The sequence below is a fragment of the Miscanthus floridulus genome, chromosome 7, assembly GCF_019320115.1.
Source record: "Miscanthus floridulus cultivar M001 chromosome 7, ASM1932011v1, whole genome shotgun sequence".
NCBI classification, from domain to species: Eukaryota; Viridiplantae; Streptophyta; class Magnoliopsida; order Poales; family Poaceae; genus Miscanthus; species Miscanthus floridulus.
In genome coordinates, this window is record NC_089586.1 from 86,482,031 (window position 1) to 86,494,056 (window position 12,026).

General features: G+C 39.9%; 1 protein-coding gene across 1 annotated transcript; it reads right to left on the reverse strand.

Moving 5' to 3' along the window:
- Positions 1–912: 912 nt before the first annotated feature.
- Positions 913–5,398, reverse strand: LOC136465802 (thiosulfate/3-mercaptopyruvate sulfurtransferase 1, mitochondrial-like). Its single transcript, XM_066464397.1, has 9 exons — positions 5,309–5,398; positions 4,784–4,843; positions 4,400–4,462; positions 3,858–3,982; positions 3,498–3,660; positions 3,252–3,311; positions 2,829–2,887; positions 2,721–2,772; positions 913–1,170 (listed from the first exon to the last, which is right to left on the reverse strand). The coding sequence occupies exons 1-9, from the start codon at positions 5,357–5,359 to the stop codon at positions 913–915; spliced, it is 891 nt and encodes a 296-aa protein (XP_066320494.1). The 5' UTR covers positions 5,360–5,398.
- Between the last annotated feature and the right edge of the window lie 6,628 nt (positions 5,399–12,026).

A 12,026-nucleotide genomic window follows, 5' to 3' on the forward strand; every position in this document is an offset into this window, starting at 1 on the left:
TCGGTCTAAGCCGACATAGCCTGACACGCAAAGTGTTAGAATAGAGCAGCCGGACGATGCCCAAGGCTTCTTTAGCTCCACGACACTGCCACGGTCCATAGAGCGCCGCTGTATGACCCTCTTGGACTTCGACGTATGTAGACCATAGACTCATCTCTCCAAACCGCCATGTACCCGACCTATCTCGTTATATAAGGGATAAGGTCAAACCTAGGAGAGAGGGGGAAGAGGAACCCAAGACATTCCATTCCATTCCATTTGATCCACTCCTGCTCAGCACCGAGAGCATAGCAACATAGAGGAGGGGCACCGAGAGCTCCTCCACTGCATCTCATCGTCTTCCTCCTCTCCGACGAGGGGAAGACTCCACCGGTGGTGAGGCAACCTTAGGATTAGCACCGAGCTAACCCCCTACCAAATCTCTCTATACACTCTGTTGTAACCCCCTGATTTTAGGTGCTTTTGAGTATAAGGATCATCAGCTGCTGGACGTAGGGCATCGACTGGCCTGAACCAGGATAAACCGTTGCATCCTCTCTGTGATTCTTGTGTTCTTGAGTCCACCCGAGCCACCAGAGACCCATACTCTGACACCGACTCGAACAACTATGCTTGCCGCGGTTTCGACCCCACGATAGGTCCCATGTGTCATAATGTCTCTCATTCTTCTCTATGACAACAGGAACTCGGCCATAGCAAGCTGCATGGACCAGGGCGCCGCGTCCGACTGGGGAGGGCTGCCGAGCAGGGCCCCTCTGAACCGGGAGGAGAGGCCAGCGGGGAGTGTTGCACCCCCTCCCACACTGGGGAGGAGAGCCATGTCAGGGAGGGGGCTCGCGTCGACCAAGGCACCTGCCGTGTTAGAGAGCGTCCAGCCATGGAGGGGTCTCATGCTAGGGAGCGCTCGCCGCACTACGGAAGCCCACGTCGCGGAGCGCACACCTCGCGCACGCCTGATGGCTGGTGCTGGCAGGGAAGAAGACCAGCCAAGGCGGATGTGGTTAGAGACCTGGATCCAACGGAGGAAAGCGCCAGCCGCGGCGGAGGAAGGCTGGCCTCAGCGGAGGACCTCCCAATTCGGCCGATGGGAGGTTCGGCGACGGGCCTGTGGTGCCAGCGGTGGTGTGGATGGAGGCCGGTGGCCACAAGGTGTGGGAGGAAGACGTGCGCCTGCAAGAGAAAAATGGTCGAGTAGATTTTTTGGTAGCCACCTTTAGGCCAACAGGAATGGATAGTGAGAGGGGGAATTTGGGTAGCCAACAAATCTAGGAGGCCTAGTACATAGTATGCTTGAGTGGATTTTTTGTCCTCCACTACCTAAATTGGAGATAGGTAGTGGGATAGGTAGTGTGTGCTGGAGATGCTCTAAGAATCATAATTAACAAAGCAGTTGTGTCAACAAGGGTGTCAGCCTTATCTCATTGATAGCGTGGGATGGCATAAAACCAAACACACTCAAAATCATCCTATTATAGTAAATTAAACATCCATCTAGCTCATCTAATCACACTTCTCTCCATTCTATTTAGGTTATTTAGACTTCCTCTTTTTCTTACTGTTAAATTATATTTAATAAAGTATTTAGGGCCTAAATGCATGGTTTTACCTCCTTTTACTGTTTAAATGATATTTCAATGGTCTTTGAGGTTAATATTGATTTTTAGTAATGATATGGATGTGCATAATCTAAAAAAATATGCCATTATGCAAATTAGGGTACTTTAAATTGTTTTCATAATGGCATAGGTTTGGTTCTGTTAGGTTGTTTTCCTAGGATGGAGATAACTTAGATAAAAAAATGAAGGGTTACTTTATATTATTTATCATATTTGACATTGATGAGTAATGATTTTGATGAAGATTAGGTGTAGTTTTAGATTATTTTTCATAATATAGGGGATACTATTATAATCAAGATATATATTCAGTTGTTAATTAATTTAGGAATTTTTATAAGGTGAAGGTGGGTAAATTTTTGAAAAGATTTAGATCTAGTAGCTTATTATTGATGCTGATGATTAGGGTCTATAGAATTGATGACCGGAGGTTTATGAGAATTTGTAGGATTTATATATTTTTCTTAGAGCATTTCATATGAATCTACACGGACGCTTCAAAACACACTACTACAAAATGTTACTGTAGGGGTGGCTCTAGAGCCTCTGTAGGGGCGGCTGCACCAGCCACCCTTCCCAGGGTGTTCCTACAGAGGGTGCCTCTGTAGGGGCGGTTTTCTGACCGCCCCTGCAGTGCCCTCTGTAGGGGTGGCTGGTGTTTTTAGCCGCCCCTACAGTGCCCTCTGTAGGGGCAGCTGGTGTTTTCAGCCGCCCCTACAATACCCTCTGTAGGGGTGGCTGGTAATATCAGCCGCCCCTGTAGTGGACTTCTGTAAGGGTGGCTGTATCACCAGCCACCCCTGCTGTGTGTATTTGTAGTGGATTTTCCAGCAAAAAAAATAAATAATTCAAATTCAAATCTAACCATACATATATATATATATAATTTAAATTCGAATCTGACCGCCACAAATATACATATATACATCCACAAACACAAGACCATTATTTAGAATGAGTACACAAAATACACTTGAATTACAAAAACATATCTATATTCTATAGCATAACTGTATTAGTGTTACTATGGTGTACTGCTTAAAAGATACTTAAGTATCAAAATGCAAAAGCTAGACTGAGTTCTCAGCAAATATATATGCTAACAATATTCTCATTCCTGCGATATGGATACAGGCAGAGGCTGTATACACTGCTCCTGCATGCATGTAAGATGTACTCATAGACTTAAGAATTAGAATATGAGTTACATACCTAGGTTTTGATCGAGCATCTATAAGTTGATGTGTCTGGGTATTGATGTTCTCTTTCACCTGAAAAAATCGTCTATTAGTTGCTAGTTGCTACTACCTCCTTCCAAAAAAAGAATCACCTTATAGGTTTAGTAAAGTCAAACTATAATAAGTTTGATTAATTTATAGAGAAGTATCAACATTTAGGACACCAAATCAGTATACCATGAAACTATATTGCATGACAAATTGAATGGTACTAATTTGGTATCATAAATATTGATACATTTTATTTTATAAATTTGGTCAGACTTACAACAGTTTGACTTTCACTAAACCTATAAGGTCATTCTTTTTGGGACCAAGGTAGTATGAAATATGTGGAACATGTTCGGTGAATTGCGAAGGCAACAATAGGCAGTTTTTGGGACCCTTAAGAACTGACCTGATCAAGACTCCAAAGAAGATGAGGCTGCAACTTTGCTTCAAATGTAGCTGGACCAACCTGGAGAAACATACTGAGGTTATGTATAGCTGAAATTGAGGTTAAACACCAATTAGAGCATCTGCTAATAGTATCCGTACTTAACTAAGAGTCCAATAGCTCAACAGCAGTAGCAAGGTTCTTGCTGTGCATTTGTGACTTGAAATGGACGTATTGCCAAAAAGGGTAAATAATAGAACAAATTACCGATTGACCCTGGTAAACTTTCTCAATTGCTTCACCAGCAGCACTGGCCTTTAGGATGGCATCACTGGAGGCACTTGATTCAACATCATACCCAGAAGCACGCCATTGGGGCAAACCTCCATCTAGCACCCAAACTTTATCATGTCCAAATACATGGAACATCCTGTTGTCAAGGTAACAAGCATAGAAGAACTTCTATCAAATATCAAAAACTACGAACAACGAATTGCATGGCAAGAGGTACTTAGTAGTCATTACTCATTAATGACCAAATAAGATTTGCATCTTGTTTCAACCACTACTAACTTGGTCCTCAACCCTAGCAATTTTTATATACTTTTGTGAACAAAAGAAGCATACCACCAAACACGAGCTGCATTGAATAGACCCTTTCCATCATAAACTACTATCCCATCTTTGTTGTAGATGCCAAGAGCGGATATAGCAGCAGAAAATGCCTTTTCAGATGGCAGCATGTGTGGTAACTGAACCAGGGGAAAAAACAATACATCTCAAATCCAAAAGCAGATGCTTACCCCCCCAAAGCAACTAAACAGATCTGATGATATTGTTAGTATAAACAAGAAATACAAAAGGTGCAAGTACTATATAGCATGCCATGTTTAGCAGCTTAAATTATCACCTTGACAAAGCAAATGATAATGTTTGTACAGTATAAGGTGGTAAGTCTAAGGACTGGGAAGTTAAAAAAATGGCTGACAAAGCAACAGAGCTAAACTTATCATTTATAGCAAGGACTAAGGAATATAAATATAGTACTAGGAGAGAATCAAGCAATCAACAATAACAGTTAAAATCCAAAATTATATGTAGTACATAAAGAGTTTGTATGATATTGAGTCGTTAACAATAGAATGTACAAGCAACAGAGCTAAACTTACACTAGATGTTCTGTCAGATATTCCATCGACATCAAAGAACAGGGCACCAGGAATATGGGCCACCTAGAAACAAGATTGAAGCATGAAAATATCTGCATTATACAGTTTCAAAATCATGGGCCTAGCAATTCTCATAATGGACAAGTTAGGTACAGTCGCTAGTATATCAAGGTCAGTGTGGTTAGGTAAGCCTACTGATGCCATGTGGTGATCAATGAATGACACACTGATGGATTAATTTGAAGTTGAGATGTGTAATTTGAGAAGAGGGGTGCGGAGGGATTTGATATGTGTACAAAATCATCAGAGAAATGCAAGTTCAATGGCATACTAGCAAGTTGTAACACATCTATTCTAAAATTCTCAAACAAGCTGAATGAATACCTGGTACTCTTGTAATGGGTTCCTTTGTTCTGCAGGCATATACCAAGAGGCATCAAGTACCTAAACAGAAGTATGAGCTTAAGAAATACTTAATGAAAAGAAAGGCACATTTGACAGAACAAAGTGTATCAGGTAAATAAATCCCATTGTTATAGTTGAATCTTCATGGATATATGTTATATAACTAATCCTGCTTAGTATTAGTATATACCATAGTGTCAAACAAGCCTCAGATTTCGTTTTCCCTTTGTTTAAGTTGTAGTATAAGCAATTTATCCATTCGTCCACAAATTAATTTATCCATTCATCCACAAATTAAGCGCTGGTTTCATAGCACAGACAGCGTCATCTATTGACACAATTCTCATGGATTATCAGGCGGCTAAGCTAAGATTACTAAAATAGCAATCAAGAGGTACCGATACTATGACTGACTTGACGAATTGCAAGTTACTACAAGATGTACAAGTAATGATTCACAGGCCAAGCACAGATCGCCACACTCCAGCTAGAACTAGTGCGCACCTTGACGTCGGGGTCCTTGAGGTTGGCGTGCAGCCACTCGGCCGACACCATGGGCTCCGTCCGGGGTAGCGTGTGGACGCCAGCGGCCTCCGACACCGTCCGGATTTGGCTCCAGCCGCCGAAGCCCCAAACCCTAAGCAATCATGGGCCAATGAGATGAAGAAAGGTAGCTAGGGTTTCGTGGGGCACAGGAGGAGGAGATGCGAATCGGCATGAGCAAGCCGCGTAGGAGGCACCCGCGCCGGCGGCCACCGGCGAGGCCCGCTTGGGCTGTGGCGTGGGCGGGTACGACTGCCGCCGGGGCGCCCGCGTGGCGGCACACCGCAACCCGGGGGCGCCATCGGTGGGCGAGCGCGTGGCGCGGTGAGGCGGCGGTGCTGGGGCCCTGCCGGCAGGCCGGCACGTCGGGAGAGGGCGAGGGAGAGAGAGGAAGGGAAGGCGGGGACGGAGGCGGCAGAGGCGCAGGCGTCGTTCCGCGGGAGGGTGTTGGGCTCGGGACAGGAAGAGGGAGGAATACGGAGGAGAAGCGTGGGGAAGGGAAGAGAAGCGTCGGGAAGCAGAGGCAGCAACCAACTAAGGCGAACCACTGTAGGGGCGGCTGAGGTTATAAGCCGCCCATACAGTTGAATTTTTTTTTTCAAAATTCTAAATCAAAATGAATTATTCATATGTAAATAATAAATAATACAGTACAAAATTTTATAATTATTTTTTTATAGATATATTTACATATACAATAACTAAAACAACTACGACAGTTTAAAATTGCAAAATGGAACCTTTAAAATGGGAAAAAAATTAAATTTTAAAAAATTAAAATTAAAACTACTAAAATAATTTTGAGACACCAAATGATCTCAAATGAAAATTTGATAAACATCAAAGTTGTAGAGATCATGAAGATCTACAACTTTTATTTTGGTCATCTTATCATTTGACAAAATTTGAACCTTTCAAATTTGAAATTTTAAAAAACGATAAGTTCGAACCAAAATTTGAGACCCAAAATGATTTCAACATAAAAAGTGATGAATACCAAAGTTGTTTAACTCATTAATATCTACAACTTTTATTTTAGTCATCTTGTCATTTGATCAAATTTGAACCTTTCAAATTTGAAATTTTGAAAAACGACAAGTTGGAACCAAAATTTGAGACCCAAATTGATTTCAACATAAAAAATGATGAATACCAAAGTTGTTCAACTCATTAACATCTACAACTTTTATTTTGGTCATTTCTTAATTTGACAAATTCGTAGCATACATTGTTCACTGATGTTACACATGTCTCATATAGTTTAAAAAATCTTACGAGAGATGTGTCACATTTGTGAACAATGTCATTACCACTTTGTCATATGAAGAAATGACCAATACAAAAGTTGTAGATCTTGATGAGTTATTCAACTTTGGTATTTATCACTTTTTCAGCTGAAATCATTTGGGGTACCAAAATCTTGTCTGAAGTTGCATTTTTTTGAAATTCAAAATTTAAATTGCTCAAACTTTTCATATATATATTGACAAAACCAACAAATAAATTGATATAGAATGATTTTATAAAATTTTAGGAAAAAAATCATCAGATTTGAAGTTAGTATGAGGAAGAAAAACTAGTTACAAAGTTGACCCACACATTAAAAAAAGAAATCACACTGTTCACTGTGATCATGTAAGGATCATCTAGAACAGTGTGATTTCTCTTTTTAATCTGTGGGTAAACTTTGTAACTAGTTGTTCTCTCTCATACTAACTTCAAATGTGATGATTTTTTTCTAAAAATTTCTAAAATCATGCTTCAGCATTTAAGTTGGATCAAACTTGGATGTGACAATGTTTTACACATTTTAAAATTTGAAATTTGACAAGTTCAAACCAAATTTTCAAACCCTAAATGATTTCATATGTAAAAGTGATGAATACCAAAGTTCAACTTATCAAGATCTACAACTTGTATTTTGGTCATCTTGTCATTTGATAAAATTTGAACCTTTCAAATTTGAAATTTTAAAAAACGATAAGTTCGAAACAAAATTTGAGACCCAACTTTATTTCAACATAAAAAGTGATGAATACCAAAGTTGTTCAACTCATGAATATCTACAACTTTTATTTTAGTCATCTTGTCATTTGACAAAATTTGAACCTTTCAAATTTGAAATTTTGAAAAACGACAAGTTGGAACCAAAATTTGAGACCCAAATTGATTTCAACATAAAAAATGATGAATACCAAAGTTGTTCAACTCATTAATATCTACAACTTTTATTTTGGTTATTTTTCATTTGATAAATTCTTAGCACACATTGTTCACTAATCTTACACATGTCTCATATAGTTTATAAAACCTTACAAGAGATGTGTTATATTTGTGAACAATGTCATTACCACTTTGTCATATGAAGAAATGACTAATATAAAAGTTGTAGATCTTGATGAGTTATTCAACTTTGGTATTTATCACTTTTTCAGCTGAAATCATTTGGGGTACCAAAATCTTGTCTGAAGTTGCATTTTTTTGAAATTCAAAATTTAAATTGCTCAAACTTTTTATATGTATATATTGACAAAACCAACAAAATAAATTGATATAGAATGATTTTATAAAATTTTAGGAAAAAATCATCAGATTTGGAGCTAGTATAAGAAAGAAAAACTAGTTATAAAGTTGACCCACAGATTAAAAAAAGAAATCACACTGTTCACTATGATCATGTAAGGATCATCTAGAACAGTGTGATTTCTCTTTTTAATCTGTGGGTAAACTTTATAACTAGTTGTTCTCCCTCATACTAACGCCAAATGTGATGGTTTTTTTTTCTAAAAATTTCTAAAATCATGCTTCAGCATTTAAGTTGGATCAAACTTGGATGTGACAATGTTTTACACATTTTAAAATTTGAAATTTAAAATTTGACAAGTTCAAACCAAATTTTAAAACCCTAAATGATTTCAGAAGTAAAAGTGATGAATACAAAAGTTGTTCAACTCATCAATATCTACAACTTTTATTTTGGTTATCTTATCATTTAACTAAATTTGAACCTTTTAAATTTTAAAATTTAAAAAAAGATAAATGGGCACTGTGGGGGCGGCTGGTGATTGAGCCGCCCCTACAGATCAACCCCAACTGTAGGGGCGGCTCAGGTTACCAGCCGCCCCTACAGTGACATCTGTAGGGGCGGCTGGGCTGCTGGGGCCCGAGGATGCCCACTGTAGGGGCGCCCCCAACCCCAGCCGCCCTTACTGTAAAAATACCACCGTTCCTATTGTAAGAATCTGGCGTAGTGACATTTCTCCTGTTATTAATAGTAAGTTGGACGATGACACGCGATGATATGACTAATTGGTTATAACGGAAATGCTAGATAAATTCCTTCATTTTATGGTTTTGATGGATTGGTTTGTGCTCTATCCATCAACAAATGTTAGTACTTCTAGGGTTTTTAGGACACTTTTAAACGGGATAGCATTTTTTTGAAAAAAAAAACTCAACTATCCGTCGTTAAAGCTAAATGGCTAGCTTCGTATGACGCAACCCGCTAATTGGTGCAAAACTGCAAATTGCTCGTGAATGGTGCAACGAGACAGATATGTGTAAAGTTAAGGGGAGGACAGCCCATTTCCTTCTGTTAGACGTGCTAAATGTCCCTTATTGGTGAACAGATCAACAACGTGTTGCCCAGCAGCCGGCCACAGGTCACGCACTACATATCATTTGAATCGAGCAAATACATGACGTACGTGGGTTTTGTTTGAACATCTTGCATATTCCTTGACACAATGCAATTTGAATCGAGCAAATAAATAGTGTAGGTGGATTTTATTTGAACCGTCAAAGGTCCGTTCGAGAAATAAAGATAGCAGTTATGACTCGATGAAGACACAGCTCCGATGATTGGGGAAAATTTTTCCCTGACTTTGTACTACTGCCTACGGCCATGTTCGCTTGGCTTATGATCTGTACTTTTCAGTTTATTTTTTCAGCTGAAATATTATTTTTCTCTCACAACAAATTAGTCGGAACAATATTTCTGCTTGTTTTTCGGCGAAACGAACGGGGCCTATGTCAACAAACAATAGGAAATAGTTCGCCTTTCCCAGAACGGGTCCAAGTCAACCAGTAGCTGTAGCTTTGAACCACTTCTTTTTTGCGTTACACTACTAGGGAAATTAACATATAAGACCGTTGACTACGTATGCTACATACCAGTACACTATCTAATAAAAAGTTCTGCATGCATATATGTATACAGCGCATGAATTGCATAAGAATTTTGAAACTTCCTACTAGATAAATAGGTATATGTACTTGTGCGTGGCGATAGATATGTACTGAGGCACTGACGAACTGCGTTTTTTTTAAACGAACCGGAGGAGAGCTGCTCGCTATATTAAAAAAAAAGAATGCTCGAACAGATACCGTACAGCCACATGAAAAAAAATGACAAACACAGAGAGCAAAAGAGGAAAAAAAACCTCCACTGGGGGAGGTGCCGATCAAAACTGCATACAGTGATGGCTCATAATATTAGCCAGGTGCTTCGCTCCCGCCATGATCCACACTCCCATCTCTTCCTTGATTTTCTGAAGCACAGCAAGGTTTGTGGATTCTGCGTGCTGAAAAACTCTTGCATTTTTTCCCTTCTAAACCTCCCAACATACTAGGATGATGATCGAGCGGAGGCCTCTCCTGCTTGCACTCGGCGCAGCTGATATGGCCTAAGCGGCCAGGCATTCGGGTGCGAATTAGGAATTGCCGTTCAGGTGGCGATTTCATTCCACTAAGGCTTGGTGAACCTGCAGTCCTCGAAGAGGTGCATGTCCGATTCTGCGCGTATCCTATGGAGTGGACGAACTACGTACATTCGGCCTGCTCGCTGGTTAGTTTCTGGGCTGGTTTGGGCTGGCTGGTGCTGGTTTGTTGTGAGAGAAAAATACTGTTGGCTGGCTGGTTTGGGCTGGCTGAAACCAACAAGCGAACAGGCTGATTGTCTCCATTTTTTCTGATGTGAAATGCCATGTCATCGCTATGGCGTAGGGTCTGTTGATTGGGTAGCGTGTTCCTCATGTATTACTTTGTCGATGTCAACCAAGAATTAATTCAAAATACCTTGACTATTCCTAACAGCGCGGCTGCAAGAAGCCTCCAATTAACGCAAACAGCTTTTGTTGGAATCATCTGTTCCGTTAGCTAAAAAAAATGTAAGGAATCGATCGTGTGGATCGATATTTCCATCAACCTAAGAAGTTTTCAAAAAGCTGACTAGACCATATTTGTCCAGAGATCCAAAAGACAATTTTTTAGCTAGCTGGACAAACAAGGGATATACACCCAGCTAAGTAAGATCCAACGACAGCACAGATGATGTAGCTAGCGTAAACCATGTCCATACAACTACACAACATTCCATTCCCCAGTAATATATACATTCCAACAATAACTAACCCTAGAAGATATAAGGGACTTTTCCCTGTGTGCCCTTATAAAAGATCGTAATTCCCTGTGTGTCCCTGAAAAAATTCAGCGGTCTTCAGCGCCACTACTCCAACTTTTTCGTGTCATCCGTGCCACTTCCGTCAGTTTGGGCTCTAACGCCGTTAAACTGCAGGTGTGAAAAGACGAAAATGCCCTTAAGTTCAAATATGTTATTAATTTTTTTTAGCATCTTAACGACTTCAAATGAAAAAACTCAAAACTAGAAAGTTGTAGATCTCGTCGAGATCTATAATTTTCATATAAATTTTTTTTTCATTTAATTTCGCAAAAAAAATAATATGATTTTTCTAAGATATATTAATCATATCAAATCATATTTTTTTTTGCGAAATTAAATGAAAAAAAAATTTATATGAAAATTATAGATCTCGACGAGATCTACAACTTTCTAGTTTTGAGTTTTTTCATTTGAAGTCGTTAAGATGCTCAAAAAAAATTAATAACATATTTGAACTTAAGGGCATTTTCGTCTTTTCACACCTGCAGTTTAACGGCGTTAGAGCCCAAACTGACGGAAGTGGCATGGATGACACGAAAAAGTTGAAGTAGTGGCGCTGAAGACCGCTGAATTTTTTCAGGGGCACACAGGGAATTACGATCTTTTATAAGGGCACACAGGGAAAAGTCTCAAGATATAACTCTTACTCCGCAAGGGCATATTTTTTTACTGCACGAGCAAGATGCAGTCAATCAGAGACGCCTGCAAGCGGCTGCAAGATATATTACATGTGGTTCAAGTAGATTAGGATCGAATTTTGTTTAAGTTCTATTCCAATCCACCCCAACACACGTGAATTGATGCAAATCTGACTGGATCCAAATAAAGCCCTACGAAGTTAGTTATCCCGGGTCACCTTCCTGATTTCCACTCCAAGAAGTTTATCCCTGATCAGTAATCCATAAAATTTAAGTATGTTATTAATTACCTACGGTACTGACACTCGTCCTACGAGATGCACGCGTCCAGTTTTTTTACCGGTGTTTGTTGTTGGCAAGATGCAGTACGTATGCCAACTCATGCCGCCAGCAATTAAACTAACGTTTCTTCATGCTGTTAATGTCACCGTAGTCACACCTGGTTTTCACCCGTATTTGAGATTTTGAGTGCATGTGCCTGTGTCAAGGTTAGTACGTACGGATGGCGCTAAACTATACGCGGCGTGCACCGACCGGCCAACAGATATCAAGTTGATCGACTACGGCGTCCCGTCTGGCG